This window comes from Chamaea fasciata, unplaced genomic scaffold (assembly GCF_029207755.1).
Source record: "Chamaea fasciata isolate MVZ Bird 193981 ecotype frontalis unplaced genomic scaffold, bChaFas1.0.hap1 SCAF_4, whole genome shotgun sequence".
Classification (NCBI taxonomy): Eukaryota; Metazoa; Chordata; class Aves; order Passeriformes; family Sylviidae; genus Chamaea; species Chamaea fasciata.
In genome coordinates, this window is record NW_027094089.1 from 61,029,177 (window position 1) to 61,045,009 (window position 15,833).

Below are 15,833 nucleotides of genomic sequence, written 5' to 3' on the forward strand. Positions count from 1 at the left end.
AAAGCAATTTTGGGAAATGCCACGATAAACTCAGACAACATTGATCGAATGCTGAGTGGACAATCCGGGAGCAGCAAAGGGTGCTTCTCTGGAGAACTGCCCACAAATTCGGGGTCTCAGGGTAGGTGTTTTATACCATTTTTCTACCCTGAGGCATAAACAAGACAGTAACAAAGAACCCGAAGAACATGACATCATGTCCATAACACAATCATTGAAATGTCTGATATCCCGCAAGGAATATCTGAAAGAGTTTCCTGAGAAATTGAAAAGACGTCTGAATGAAAAGTCTCTGAATCTTCTGTCGGAAGGTTTCTGCCCCCCTCCGCCCAGATTGGTATCGGATCTCCTGATGAACTGTGAAGATGTGGTCAGCCCATGATTAATGGGCCGTTTCCCGGTTATCTCTCCGGCAGATGTCGAGGTAACACCTTTGGACTAAGAAAAGACTGTGAAATGTAAAGAGACGCCCTGGAACTGTTTTCAGGAATTCAGGGTTTTTACATTCCACTGCAAAGTTTAATACGCACAGTTTTTGATACACGAATTTAATACAATATATCTATTATACTTGTGTCACAGACTTTTCAGGCACCTCAGGTTAACATGGTATGAGAGGCAAATAAAGAGGCAAATAAAGGGACCAAAAAGACAAGAGTGACCTGTTTTTATAAGAGGCAAGTAAAATTCTGAGTTCTGTGCTCAGGTATCTGTGCTGTTGTTGGTACAGAATTGTTCACGCTTGCTGTGCAACAGTGTGGGGATTCAGATTTCATGTTGTAGTCATCACTGTTGCTGTAACACTGTGAACTTCTGAAAAGTTCATCCCTCTCCATGTGGTTCTGATGGTAAAGCAAAAACCCCCTACAGACAGTGGTAGACTGTGACCTGCTCACTTAATCTTCATCATTGGCTCAGCTCCTTCTTATAATTCCCCTTTTGGGTGGAGAATTGTGTCCTGCAGAGTCTGAAGGAAAGCTAAATACTTGCCTTAGAAAAAAAGATTCCTTCTCTATGAGAAGCAGGAAAATCTGTGTCACCTGAGAGTCAATCTGCATGTGGGCTTAAATCCTGCTATTGAGTTCCCATGTTGCAGGACTGTAAGAAGATAAAGTGTTATTTTATTATTAATGAGTAGGTTTCCACATCTGGTGTCTCAGCTGATAAGGACCTTCTTCCATAACTTGTGGGCTGACTGTGGCTGCTGAGGTTAATAATGTATTTTAAATACTCAGTGGTTTGCTTCACTATGCAATTGAAAGCATTTATCATTTCTGAGAAGCATGTATTTATAGCTTTTCTTTTATGTTCCACATTAAAGGGCTTTGCATATTTATCAGCTGATGGTAGTGAGCATTATATATTTCTCATTTGTTTGTGGTTGCCTGTATTTCCTGCTTTTAGCAGTCCAGCAGAAAGCCAAAGGAAGAGCTTACAGCAGTAACAGAACTTAGGCTTTTACACGGGATTTTCAAAAGAACAACACATTCACACAGAGCTATTTTCAAAATGTGGACATTTACAGGTAATCACAGACAACTAGGCAAAATAACTGAAAAAAATGCACCTTCTTTGTGACTGTCAGTGCTCCTTTTATATTTGTAAATTTCCAGTCATGTCCCATTTTGCCCTGGCTGTTTTTCATTTCATATTTCAAAGGAAAGTGCTCAGTTTTTAACACAGTGCTGATCCCTGTTTCAAGGCTGGTTAAGTTCGGTGCTTGCTTTCTGCCAGCAATTTACACAAAAGTGTACACCCTTTTGTGATGGAGAACATAATAGTGGAACCACTGGATGCTTCATTCTCTTTCTCAGACAACAAATGGGGTGTGACTGCTGGTCCCTAATGGGTCATTTTTTCCACCGAGGAAACAAGTTTTCAAGGCTTGCACTCTTACAGTAAGTTTCAGTCTGTTTTCTTCTGTTTCATTGGGGTACACTCAATCTTTGGTGAGGTTTCTTTACACAGGCTTCTCTTCCTGCCTCGGGCTGTGTTGGGGTGCGCCGGAGACTCCCGCCATGGGCGGCCAGGCAGCGTGGGGATTCCACTCCCCGCCGCAGCCTGGGGGATGTCCCCTGTTTGCAGGGCATCTGGCATTCCCACGAGAGTACCAGTCGCTCAGGTACGCTCAAAACCGGGCGAGGCACGCCTGGGGCGGGGAAGACAAGCAATCGCGCTGACCATTCTCCTCTCGGCTCTGCCAGTCCGACGAAACGGAGCCGAGCAGGGAGCCCGGCCGGGACCGGCGGGGCGGAGAAGCGAGAGGAGCGCGTGAGGGCAGAGAGGTGTTCCTGCGGGCCGCGCCGCGCCGTGCCATGCCATGCCGGGGGCGGGCGCAGAGAATACTGAGGCCGGCCAGCGGAGCGCATCCTGACGCAGCGGCGGCCCGAGCCGCGGCGGGCGGGAGGATGGCGGGCGGCGGCGGGGCGCCGCGGGGCTGAGAGGTGGCGCTGCCGCCGCGCCGCTCCGCGCCGTGTCGCGCCGTGCCGCGCCGTGCAACGCTGTGCCGCGCCGTGCCGTGCCGTGGTCGGCCGGGCGCCGCTGCAGGCTGGCCCCCTGCGGCTGCCTGCGGGGCGGCAGCGGCGGGCGGGCTGCCGGGATGATCCGGTTCCGGAGCTCCAGCATCAGGTCGCTGAGCGCGGAGATGAAATGCACCGTGCGGCTGCTGGACGACTCCGAAATCTCCTGCCACATCCAGGTGCCGGCGCGGAAAGGGGCGGCGGCGGCGGGGCGGCTCGGGGGGCGGTGGCTCTGGGGGCCGGGTGCGGGCGGCGGCTGGCGCTTGGGTCGCAGGACCCGGGCAGCGGCTCGGCTTGGCTCGACTTGGCGCGGCCGCGGCGGGAGCTCCGCTCTCCGCACGCCCCGTTTTCGGCGAAGGCTCCGCGCACCTGCGGCGCGGCAGCCGCGGCTGCTCCGCCGCCTCCTGATGCTGCGCCACGGCGTTGTACTGCACGGCGTGGAGCCCGCCCGGCCGCTGCTGGAGCGGCAGGATCCGTCTGGCTCCGGCACCCCCAGCACAGCCTCCTCGCGGGCGGGAGGAGCGCTCTGGACTGCGGTGGCCCGGGCGAGGAGGGAAATCCCGGCGGCGACTTCCCCGTCCCGCAAGGCGGTACCGGGGCGCCCCGGACGGCAGCGCAGGCTGCGGAACCGGTGTGCGGGAGGACTCGCTCTCTGATACTGGGAAAGCCCTGCCGTGGAAGCAAGGCCCGCGGCGTGCGGTGTCGGGAACCGCCGTTACCGAGATAGCGGGCAGAGTTCAAAATGAAGCTCTGCCCCCTCTTACTCTTCATCTAAGACAAAAGATAACTTTGAGCAGGATTCTCAGTGAAAGTAGTTGCTGTGTGGTTGGGGGGAAAAACATCCCAAACAACTTCGCCGTAGTCCCTCTTCCTAATTACTTATTCCCTCTTTTTATTCCTTCAAGTAATATGGATAAAGATGTGAACAGTGAAGACTCTGATTTTCTGGTGAAACAGCAATGTTTGTGATGCGTGAAAGCAGGGGTATTTCAGATGTTCTAACAGGAACCTAACTCTGGTTGCACTATGAAAGATTTACAGATTCTTACAGATTTAACGGCAAGCATTAAAATCAAGTTACCCTCTGAAATTTCCATAGTGTTCACAGAATAAGAAAGAAGAACTTGGCATCCAGATCAGAAGATATGGGTGATCTTTTAGGAAGTCGTTTATCACTCACAGTTGGTATTTCGGTCTCTCTGATAGAAAGAACTACAACTTTAAATCGAGCTGGTAATCTTATACTAAGACCATTATGGCTGAAAAACTCCAAGTGCCATGAAATGCAGGCTCCATTTTTGTTTGGACCAAACTATGTTTTTTTCTTAGTTCTAACAGAGCTATTTAACGCCAGAACAGAGTAATATATTTCTAGTTACAAGGGACCTAAACCAATCAAATAGTCAAACTACCTGACTGCTCCAGGGCTGACCAGAACATAAAGCTTGTTACTGAGGGCATTGCCCAAGTGTCTCTTTTTAAGGCCTTGGCAAGTTTCAGGCATCAATTCCGTGAAGCCTGCTCTATGTTTGACCATCCTCTTGGTAAAAAATGTTTCCTGATCTCCAGTCTGAATCTCCCCTGATACAGCTTCGAACCATTCCCATTCCATGTTGCTGGATGGCAGGAACAGACCAGCACTCCCTCTCCAGGTCCCCCCAAGGAAGCTGTACAGAGCAATGAGATCACACCCCTGGGTCTCCTCCTTTCCAAACCAGACAAACCCAGAGCACTCAGCCGCTCCTCACAGGATGTGCCTTCCAGCCCTTCCACCAGCTCTGTTCTGCTCCTCTGGACCATTCCAGCACCTTCCCACCCTTCTCAACCTGTGGGGCCCAGAAGTGCACACAGGACTCAGGGTGAGTCTGAGTCACTGCACCACGGCTGAATCCAGCAGGATGATCCAACCACAGCTGGTGCTGCTGTGTTGGATGGGGTTTGCCCTCCTGGCTGCCCGGGCACACACTGCTGACTCACCCTGAGCTGCTGCCCACCAGCACCGCCGGATCCCTTTCTGCAGGGCTGCTCTACATACAATCCTCTCCCAGTCTGTGGTTGTGTGCTAGTTATTCTCGAACAGCGTGTAACCTGGAAGTAACAGGAAATTACTGAAAACATTTTGTATGTGTATCATTCTAATGCTCTTATTAATGAAGAGCATGGCTATAAGATCTGTTGGGTAAGAAGCAGCATGGCCTTCAGAGTTTTTTCTTGGAGCTCAATGCAAGCTTTGCTTGACTTATTTGGGACCTTCAAAAATTAGTCTTTTTAAACAATCATAAATTTGATGTCGGAATCTGAGACCAGTGGTATGACAGTTCTTTAGGTTTGAAGTATTCAACAAATTTACACATACTAAGAGTATTCCCTTCAATGCCTACAGGGTAGAAAAAATGAGTTACTTTAGGTGTTGTGTTGGGCAAGGTGGGCAATGAGCTCAGAACCAGTTGTATGGTATTGCATTGTTGTGGCTCATTCTGCAGGCAGGAGAAAAATCACTGTTGAAAATATTTCAACTATTAGAGTTATAAGAATAAATCTGAAGTTTGAATTTTGTTCTAATCTTATTTAGAACTTGTTTTTCTGAGTCTGCACACTGACAAGAAGATTAAAAATGTGTGAATAGGTCGGGTTGTTTCTTTGTCCTCCTGTGTGTGCTTTTAAGACACAAGACCAATGAATCCCAAACCACTCAACTTTTTGTTTTTAGTCTCTTTGTCAGACCTGTATTTGAACTTCATAATGTGGACAAAACTTGCTAGGAGCTTTAGCAGTAATATATATATATATGAAAGAACCCCCCACTTGCCTGTTAGATATATACGTGCATACTGATGCATGTTCACTGGCACAAAATAGTCACATGGACAGATGATGTGCTGCTGGGTTAACTCTAGAGATGCCAGGGTTGTGCCAGCTGGAATATGTTGAACAGCTGTGTTTTGGTCATTAAGAGGATAAGAAAGCCTAATCCTACAACACTGAGAAATGCTATCAGAACCTCCTAGGGACACAGGATACAGTAAGGAATGTGTCAGCTGAAATTCTAGTTTTGCCCTTTCAGGGAAAAAGTGGGGAGATATGTAGCTAATCTGGAGGATGAGGTATGTAGATATGATTTGCTGCAGTTCAGCACAGCAAGTTTTATCAAATCTTACTTTTTCCAGTCTATCTTTCCAGCACTTGGCTTGTATACACAGGTTAGTATCACAGGACCCTGGTACCATTTCTGGGCAGAGGTGTGTGCTAATTTTCAGACTCATTGTAGATCCTTGGACCCACAAAATATGCAACCAGAATTGTACGTTACTCATCTAATACACTGGGAGATAGTTTTAGGAAAAAATAAGGAGCAGCAGGTATATTTAAAAGCTGCATATGCATATGTGTGCATTTTTTTTCTTTTTTGTGTTGTGGGAAATGGATTTGTAGAGAATTCTCAAAGCCTGACAGAGGGCTCACATAGTATATATCTGTATTCGAACTCTGAGCTTTAAAAAACTGACTTAGAAAGACCATGGATTAGTACAGACATTCTTTAGAGAGAAATGGAACTAGAAACAAGTTTCAAATGATGGCCTTGCAAATAGACTAGATACTTTGGACAAATATAACCATGTAAGATGTATTGTAGTACCACCTATGAGGGGTAATTTTAGATAATTGACTTTAGGGCATTAGCAACTTTGTGTAGCAAAAGCTGATAGGCCAAGGAACACTTATAATGTACTGTAATTAGGAAATAGTTTGGCTTCTGATTGTGCTAGAATGAATTGTAACATTGGTACCATCTCACCCTTCACAGGGGACTAAAAATAGAATAAAAGTTTTTAAAATTCCTCTCAAGAACCCCATCTCTGGGTCAGAAAAAGGAATAATTGGACATTGTGTAAATTTCGGTGTTTAGGTAGGAAAAGAAAATACGTTTTTCTTTTTATTATTGAAGTTCTTTCAAAGCAGTGTTTCATCAAGCCATCAAGTTAATAAAGTCTGCTTTTGGAAATTACATTTTTTAGCAAATAATCTAGTGACAGCATATGGAGTGGTGTGGGGAGAATCAGGAGTGAAACATGCATTTTCAGACTTCAGCCAACTTGTTATCGAGTTGTGCAGCTGCCATGTAGGTCATCAAGCTGCTCAAGGCTAGGTCTGCAGCTCAGAGGTCAAGATTCAGTGCATTGTTCTTCTCATCTGAGAGATTTTGTGACTGCAAAATAGATGAAGTGGTGACAGACGCAAGAATGGGCTGGGGCCCGAGGGTCACCTAACTAATTCTTACAGTGATGTTTATTTTTCCCATGTTTTTTGTTTGTGAAGGCTGTGACCTGTAATCAGACAGTCTTATAGCAGCAGTAGGGTGAAGATGCTGCGGCACAGCTAAAATTGAGAGGTTATGAAAAACAGCCTGAAAGGCCGGTGGCCACTGTCTGTTTCCATTTGCAAGAGAAAGAGGTGACCTGCTTGTGCAGCCTGCCTGATAAAACACAGAACCAAGGTTTGAAAGAGGGCAGTGGGGGAGGTAAGTCTTGAAAACTATTGGAAATGCATCTGGAGCAGCAAGAAGACCTCCTTTCTGGAGGTATTAATGAGATACTTCTCTTCTGAATCAATGACATAATGGGAAAAAATTTCCATCTTTGTAGACTTCAACCAGTAACTTAATGAAGTAATTTGTCCTTTTAGTTACAATAGCCTAGACCAAGTCTTAATTCAAGTTTTGCTTTACTCCTTGAGATGTTCAGGTCCAGTTGTGTATAACGAGATAAGTTCGGCATGACTGAAGCTTTACTGTCATTTGGAGCTTGTTATTGAAAGTGGTATAAACTCTGCTGTCCGTGTGTTTATTTGTAGAAATACTGCATGACTGGGTCTTCTTGTGCCTCAGCCCATATATAAAATTTTGTTGTAATGGGGTCTCTTTAATGACACAGGTTTTGCTTTGTATGAGCTTTCCCATACTAAAATCTGTTTTGATATTCCCAAAAATATCAGTTGGCTACAATACTGGTTTTTATTTTTTAATTGTATCTAAACAGTTATTTGATAGTTACTTAAAAGAAAAACTTGAATTTCTAAGTGTGTCCAGATTTTGAGCAAGGAAAAGATGTTATTTTTAAAAACTGGTTTAGGAATCAGGTCTGTGATACTTAGACCTTTTAATTTTTTCTGCAGAATTTAAAATGAAGGTGATAAAATCTGAGAAAGCTCTCTCCCTTCCGCTGCTGATGGTTCAATAGTGTAGAACGGTCTTGTGCTTACTAATCTAATTTTAGGAGCAGCTTCTGTTTGAATACTGCTGCCTGTACTTCGGCTAATAATTTACTTGCTTGACTCTTTTTTTCTGATTTTCTTTTAAATGTGACATACAGTGTTCTGTCTAGTTCTTTTTGTAGCACATTGATCACTGTAAAGCTGCCTACTTGCTTAATATTATCTGCTTGGTCTGTTTCTTGCAGGCAAATGCTAAATTTAATAGAAATCTACTAACCAGAGAACACTATTTAAAATTCCCATCTCTCAATAAAATGTGTAAAAAACTAAAACAACATGTTGAAGCAGGCTGTGAAGTTAAAGAGTAGTGACCACAAGTCTCACTGTGAAGTTATGCTGAATGTTAATGGGTTAAAACAAATAAGTGGGAGAGGGAAGGTAGCATGAAAAGGGAAGGCAGATTGAAAAGAGTGAAGAGGCCAGAGATGGAAAGAAGGCAGAGAATCATAGATTTGGAAAGGGAGAGGTTAAGGGATTATGTAGACAGAAGGCAGGAGATTTAGTGAATTTATATTTATCCTGTAAACGATGTTAGAAGCGTAACTAGCAAGCTCCTTGAGCTGCTGGATTGATACTACAGTGGTTCAAAATAGTAAGATGAGATAAGGAAGGAGATGCAGGTCAGGAAGAGTTGTTTTCTATGTTCTGTTGACACATTTTAGAAGCCGCTCACTTGGGCTTGTATTCCTGATTTCATGCTTGAGCCTCTAATTGTACAGTTACAAGGGGTACTCTTGGCGAGAGTTGTACATGAGAAGACACTAATTAAGCTAAACCTACGGGTTAAAGCTATCTCTGTTGTAATTGTATGTGTTTGACTAAAGTTGCTGTAATGTATTTATTTTCTGTTTGTTGGAGTTTATTTATTTGTTTTGGTTTTATACATTTAGTTCTTAAGGATGTGCTCTTAACTCCTTCCAAGGCTGAAAGGGAAACAGGAATATAGCGTGCTCCTAGAAGATTACTAAGGTGTTGGGGGTTTTCATTAAAAATTAAGAAATTAATTCTCTTCATGGATTTTGATATGTGTTTCTGAAACTTGGTATTTGCTTAACATTAGTTTCTTTGTCTTTGGTAAAGAAAAGGTGCATACCTATGTGTAATACTGCCATATTGCTACCGATTCATGAACTCTGTTGTTCTTTCTTGCTATTTTTAAATCAAAATACTCACAAAGCTGGTTTATACAGGATTTTATCCAGTGTATACTAAACTGCAGCTGAACATCTTTACTGTTGGCTAAAGCTCATTAATGATGAATTAGGTTTTTTTCCACGCTCTCATGTTGTCTGATTAATGATCAAAATCTGAAAATTCTCAGTCCTAAAGACCATAATCTTGCCTTTAATTTTTAACTGCTGGTTTGTTTTGTGTTGTGATTGACATTGCAATTTATATTTTGATTGCTAGTAAATAAAGGCATGTGTGCTTGAAGACTTACCCAATTCATGGTTGAAGATGAAGGTGTGTTTCAGTAAAAAGAAATAATGTAGGTGATAAGTAGCTTAATATATTGGTGGGTGTGGTGCTGAAGCCTAGAGGAAAAAAGTTATTAAAAAGGAAGTTATCCTAACACAGAGCTGTCTATATAAAAGGAACAAGCTAAAAGGAGAGTTGCTGGTTTAAAATATATATATAATCTTTTCACTTTTAGCCTTCTTTCATTTTTCTTTCAGCTTTGCATAAAAAATTTTACATTCTTCATGGTCAGGCATGTTTGGACACTAGCTGAACAGTAGAGATGGAGCTGAAGTAATAAGAAAAGGCAACTGGAAAATCAATAGCACAATGCAGCACAGCTTATATCTCTGAACTGCAAATCATAATTTTGATCCTGTGCAGTAGAAAAGTGACTCCTGTGGGATACAGGACTCTTTACAGGAACTTGATGCACTTTTTCATCTTGAAAGGGCTTTTGGCACCTCACCACAGTTTTCTTGTAACTCGAGACACCCTCATCTATATAAGCATCTTCAGTGCACTGATACAGATTGAATAGAGGAGGCAGCCAAGATGAAATAATATAGCAGAATTAACTGGCCAAAATAACTAATTTGTAAGGAAGTAATGTATTTTCATGTTTTGGTTGTATTTTCCTAGATTGAATTTCCTGTAGAGGTCAGAAATTATTTAATAGTGTGTATCAATGTTCCTGAACTTTGAGCTTTAAGAAAAGGAGAGATTAATGCCTTTCATATGGGAAGGTGAAATTGAGAGTCTGAGTGGTTTTTCTGGTCCCCTGTAACAGATATTTTGTTAAAAACTTAAGTTTTAAATGCTTAGGTTAAAGAATGGAAAAAATGGTGGGTGATTTTTCTCTTACTCCTCAAAAAAAGATGGTGGATTGGAAGACTGGAAAGTAATTATCTCTGTGATAAAATGTTTGTTTTCTGTAGCACAGGTTCTTATTCTTCCGGGTATTTTGGCTTATTAAATCAAACATACTGAAATGGTTCTCTTCATCTTCTTGTTGTTCTCTCACTTTGCACTTCCCCTCCATTCCCTAGTGTGAATAATGTCAACCTGTTGGCAATGTTCATAACATCCAGATAATCCTTTTCTCATTTTCCTGTTAAAGTCGAGCTGTCAGCATATGACTTTGGCTGTGCCTTCCCTGCTGCATATGGAATATATTTCCTTACAGTTCTTCCTTCAGCTGGGGTTTCTTGTCTGTTCCTTCATTTTTGATTGCTTAAATACTGCCTCATTTTTCTCCTTAGCCTTGCTTTCTCAGACACCCATTCTAGACCTTACAAGTCACAGTTTTGTTCCTTCTTCTCACTGTGTTTTTAATTCCTTGTCTGATAGTGAAAACACAGTTTTAATAATTCAGCAGTAAATAAATTAATATTAAATCTTCTTCCTTCTGACATGAAATAATAATAAAAATGATTATGACAATGATAACAACAACAACAATAATAGCAATATCACACTTTTCTTTCTTCCCTCCTCCACTGTCAGTTTCTGTTATCTTTTCCAGCTACAGGTGTTCAATTCCTTAAAGTGTTTCTGTGTTCCTCTTATCGGGGTCTAACATGTTTTTGGTGGAGGTGTATTGATAATCAACTCTTGACATTTCAGTGTGCTTGCCATTTCAAGATAGATGCTGTTCTATAGCAGTAGTAAGCCAAGTGTGAACAGTGGTCATCATATTTGTGGTTGCTGCTTATGGGAGTTACTGAAGAATAAACACTGATGATCTACTACTGTTACATTTAGAGGAAAAGTTTCCCCTCTGGAAACTAGAGAGAAAATGTATCATAGCAATCCATATGTGGTTAAGTAAAGGTATAAAATTTCTCAAGGCTGTTCATGGTCAGAAATGAGAAGGTGAAGGCAGTATACCTTAAGATCTTTTTCAGCAGGAGTGCTCACAAATGGAAATAACTCCTTCAATAGTTGGAAGTCCGGCGATCCAAAATAATTGCAGTAAGATACGTAGGTATTAAGTGGCTGCAAAATCATGGCTCTCGAAGTGCTTCCTTTGGAAAATATGTCAAATGAGTCAACACCTTCATTAAAAATACTGTTATTTTTCCCTTGTTTACTTGAACCCCAGGAAGAAGTAAATGATTTGTATTGAAGACAAATTTTGCTCCTTTCAAATACCACAAAGATATTTTCCCCATAGCAACTCCCTTTGGATTAGAATTCTACATTGAAAAGCACAAACCAAGATGATTTCCATCTGGCCAATTTTTTCCCGATCTTGAAATATGTAAGTTTGCTTTAAGAGGGCAATGTTGTAAAGATAACTTTGGAACTTCTGACAACACCATGTAAAACCTTTTTCATGCCATCAGTCTGTACGCCCAGTTTTCACAGTTCCTTACATACCAGAAATCTAAAAAAGAAATGGGATTACAAAACAAAAACAAACACACAATACCCTCATCTTCCAAACCCAAACAGCGTCAGAAGAATTTACAACAAGACATAATAATTTATTAAATATAAATAAGATGAAATTGTGAGGATATTGATGCATGTTTAGACTGCAGTGGTGTGTTTTCTGTTGTGTGGAGACTAGTCTAACACTTCTGTCTTCAAAACAGGGTGTCTGTATGTGAACTGCCTTGTGGGAGTGGTTCCTGGACTCTCCTGGGAACTAGTCAGCAAGAATGCTATTAGGAGAAACAGTATTGTTATCAGGCGGTGTCCTAGCTGTTTGCCTGGCATGGGTGGTGGATTTCAACACTCAAAAATGCTTGGGGGGTTTTAGTAGTCTTAGTATAGATGCAATCTCCATTTTTAAAAAGAAAAAAAAGGGAAGAAAAAAAGAGGGTTTTTTAATGACTGAAGATGTCTTTTATAGTTTGAGACTAAAACATGGGAAATGATAGCAGTGTTCTTGGCAATTTCATTTTAAGTGGAAAATCTGAAGAACTGAGAGGAGAGTCTTAAAAGTTGTTGGTAGTTAAACCACTGGTTTTAGTAGGTGCTTGCAAAACATCTGCATTTAGGATATGTGGCTGTAATCTTGGATTTGTACCTGTAATCTGTTCTGTGATGACTGTCTTGAGTTTTTTGGGGGGTGTGGGGGTTGTGCGTTTGTTGTTTCCCCTGAGTGCTCTTAGCAACAGAGTCTAATACAAAAGTACTCTGTACTACTTCAGTTAATGGTGTTCTGTTTTTATTTTTATGGACACAAGCTCCAAACCCTATAGAGGTGTGATAAATGAGATGAGGCTGTTTCTTTATTTGAAGAGTACTTGCAAAAATGCAGATGGAATTCTCTATGGAGTGCTATGCATGCCACAGAAATGTTACAGAACATACTTCTAATCCTATTTGTTTAAGGTTTTCAGAACAAAAGGAAGTGGATCTTTCAAACTTGCCCTATTAATTTAAAATTGAGAAACAAAGATAAATACTGCACAGTCAGAGGATGATCGTTGCTCTTGTGTTAGATGGGACAGTTAGCTGGGGTGTGAATTAACTCTGAAGCTGTGCTGTGCCAGCCTGAATTTTAGTGACTTCAAGAATTTATTTTGAGATGTTCAGTGTGCCAGTCGGTGGAGTGCACCACACGCATTGACCTTGCTTGCTCCTGCTCTGTGTGAGTTTTCTTTAGCTCCATCCTTGGAAAGGGAAGGAAACAGCAGAGATTTTACAGATGGTGCCATGAGTAATTCAGCATGCAGATTCAGCCATTCGGATAAAATTACACCAGCAGCTAGCTTGCAGTGCCCCTGCCGGTTGCTGGGTGCACATCCAGGAAGGTTTTCTGTTTTGACTGGAGAATCCACTCACATTTCCAGGATTTCCAGAATTTTCTCATACCGTCTGTCAGTTGGTACTTAGCAGCCACCAGAATTGTGAGGAGTTGAGCAGGAGTTGTCAGTCCCCAACCCAAACCATGCTGCTGGCTTGTGGGCTTAAAGCAAGAAGAGTGGCACATCTAAACGGAAAATGACCAATCATACAGTTTCAGGATAGTGTGTTCAGGACAGTTCTGGTTATTTTTTGTGTGTTATACAAAACATTATGTGCACTAAAGAAGTAGCAATTTTCATCCTTTTACCTTCTTGAGAATTGGAGGCTGGTTTGTATCTTGCCTTGAAGAATTTATGGTGTAATTTCAGTGAAAACACAATAGGGGAATGCTTAATTCACATTGTGGTGATGAGACCTCACAAAGTAAGTCATGCAGTTGACCTGAGTTTTAACTTTAATGTGGAAAAATGCTGCTGTAGAAGAGAAATTCTGGTAGCAGGATGCTGATATATGTGGCCATGTGGAAAATCATGCTGCCAAAGGCCAGTGTCCACAGAGGAGACAGAGGCAGAAATCAACTTTATTTGAGAAAAGGTAGAGACCCCTCTGTCCCCTTTGTGGAAAAGGAAGAGAACACGGCTTCAGCTGTGTAGAGATTTTGGTTGTTATGTGGTAAAATGCAAAGATAGCAATATTGGTTACATCTTGCCATCATTTTCACCTGTACTTTTGTTTCATTCTGTTACGCAGAAATTCTTTCCAGTGAAAAAACATACAGCTTTTAAATCTACAATCACAACCACTGAAGTAATTTTTACTAATCTAATATGTTTCCCTCCTTGTTTTATATTTCACATTTGCTTTCAGGTGTCAAGGGATGAGTTCTGCTTCAGCTAGGTTTGTGTAAATAACTTGGTCTCTCCTGACTCTGTTAGAGGCTCATTCATCTTGTGAATGTAGGAAGAACTACAGGAGGCTGGGTTGGATTGGGAAGAAAGGGGAAGTAGGAATTACAGTTCTCTGTAGCCACAGTGTTTTTGATTGCTACTCCTGCCTTTTGGCAACACCTATATTACTGCCTTCTCTGTAATGGGTAAAGATAACTAAGCTGTGCCTAAGCACAGACTCCCTTCTGAGGCCAGGATCTGATTTGTCATTTTCACCTCGTTTTCATTACCTGTTTCTTCAGTCCACCAGACAGTTTTCAGTCCTTTTCACAGATTCTCTTTGTGGCACTTCCACGCTATGATTTTTACTTTTTCTTTGGAAGTGGGGCATTATACTGTCTTGGAAGCAGAAACCTGGACTGGCTGATAAACAATTCCCCAGTTTGCTAATTCCTGCAATTATTTCACAGGGACTATTCTAAGAATTGTTATAGATTATGTAAATCATTGCTTACTTGTGTCCCATTGACTTTTTTCACACCAAGGTACTTTTTTGGATTGTCATTTTGATAATGATGATCTGGAGTTAGCCTTTGGACAGCTATGGCTAGAAGTTCCATGCAATATATTGGACAGATGTTGTTTTTCTGGGTTTTTTTGGGTGTTTTTTGTTGGGGGGAATTTTTTTGTATTTTAAATTTGGTTCATTTGATTTTTATTATTATTTTTTTTAATTGTTTAGTTGCTTGGCTTGTTTGTTTGTTTTGGTAATCTTCTGGAATTAATTTGCTCCATGAATTATCTTGCCTCACTTGTTATATTTTGTTGCTCTTGTAACATACTCTCTGCATAGGGTAATGTGTATGCACACCCTATCATTTTCATATAGTAGTCTGTAAAGTTTGAGGCTTTTATATCCAAACTTTCTATGGGGATGTTTTGCAATTCTTTTATATGAATCAGATTTTGCAATACCTGCATTGTACCTTAAAAACTTTAATTTCTACACCTTCTTGCTCATTAACTCGGTAATTCTTAAAAGTTTAATTTATTTGAATTGATTTTAAAATTTAAAAAATCTTCATTTTCATGGACTTCTTGGCTGATGAGACTCAACCCAAATCACATTTTTAATGTATCTTTTCCACAACTTTAATGGTATTTATGCATTTTTAAATGGAAATTTAAAAAATCTTAGAGTTAAACACTTACAGTATTTGTAGTACAGATTTTTGCCTGTTCTTTTTAATTGCACTATCATGTGAAATCCTGAAGGATAATGGGTGGTTCAGAAATAGTGGAAATGTTTCTAGATCCTGCATGTACTTTCATAATGCATGAGAAAACAAATAATTTTTGACAGCTAAACCTTCCATTCTTCCTGTTAAAACTCAGCACTGCTAATATGTTATTTGGTATGAATATTCACATATTTTAATGTTTCTTTTGTGTGTGTGTATTTGTGTGTGTTTGCACTAGAATTTATTTACACACCATGTCCAGGCAATGGTACATAGTTTTCTGCCATGAGGCCATAAGTAGTTCAGTGGATATCTCTGTTCTGAAAAAATGGACACAAACTAAATGGTTTTTCATCCATAGCTCCAACATCTGCTTTTTCACCATTCTTTTTAACCCTGTGAATGCTCTTGTTTCTTTGTGGTCTGAACTACCATCATAATCCAAAACTTTCAAGAAAGTTGTATTTTCTTTTTTAGATTTTCCATAAATAGCCTGCATTCTGATGATGGAAGAACTTGGATTTGATGTCTTTCCATGAACCTGCTTTTAAAAGCTTTATCTTTCATTGTTTAGAAAATTACAGGGAAGATGCAGATGTGGATTTACTTGCCTTTGCATTCTTTCTGCTTCTCCCCACCCTTTGCAGGAGGAGATTTTGGTAATTTTGGGGGCACCAATCTAAAAATTATTTTGA

The 15,833-nt window shown here is 41.2% G+C and overlaps 1 protein-coding gene across 1 annotated transcript in view; it reads left to right on the top strand.

The window, feature by feature from the left end:
• Positions 1-2,599: 2,599 nt before the first annotated feature.
• Positions 2,600-15,833, top strand: part of FRMD3 (FERM domain containing 3) — a 148,535-nt gene continuing 135,301 nt past the window's right edge. Inside the window, exon 1 of the mRNA XM_066181766.1 lies at positions 2,600-2,698. Coding sequence (XP_066037863.1) covers positions 2,600-2,698 — 99 coding nt within the window. The remainder of the gene's footprint in view (positions 2,699-15,833) is intronic.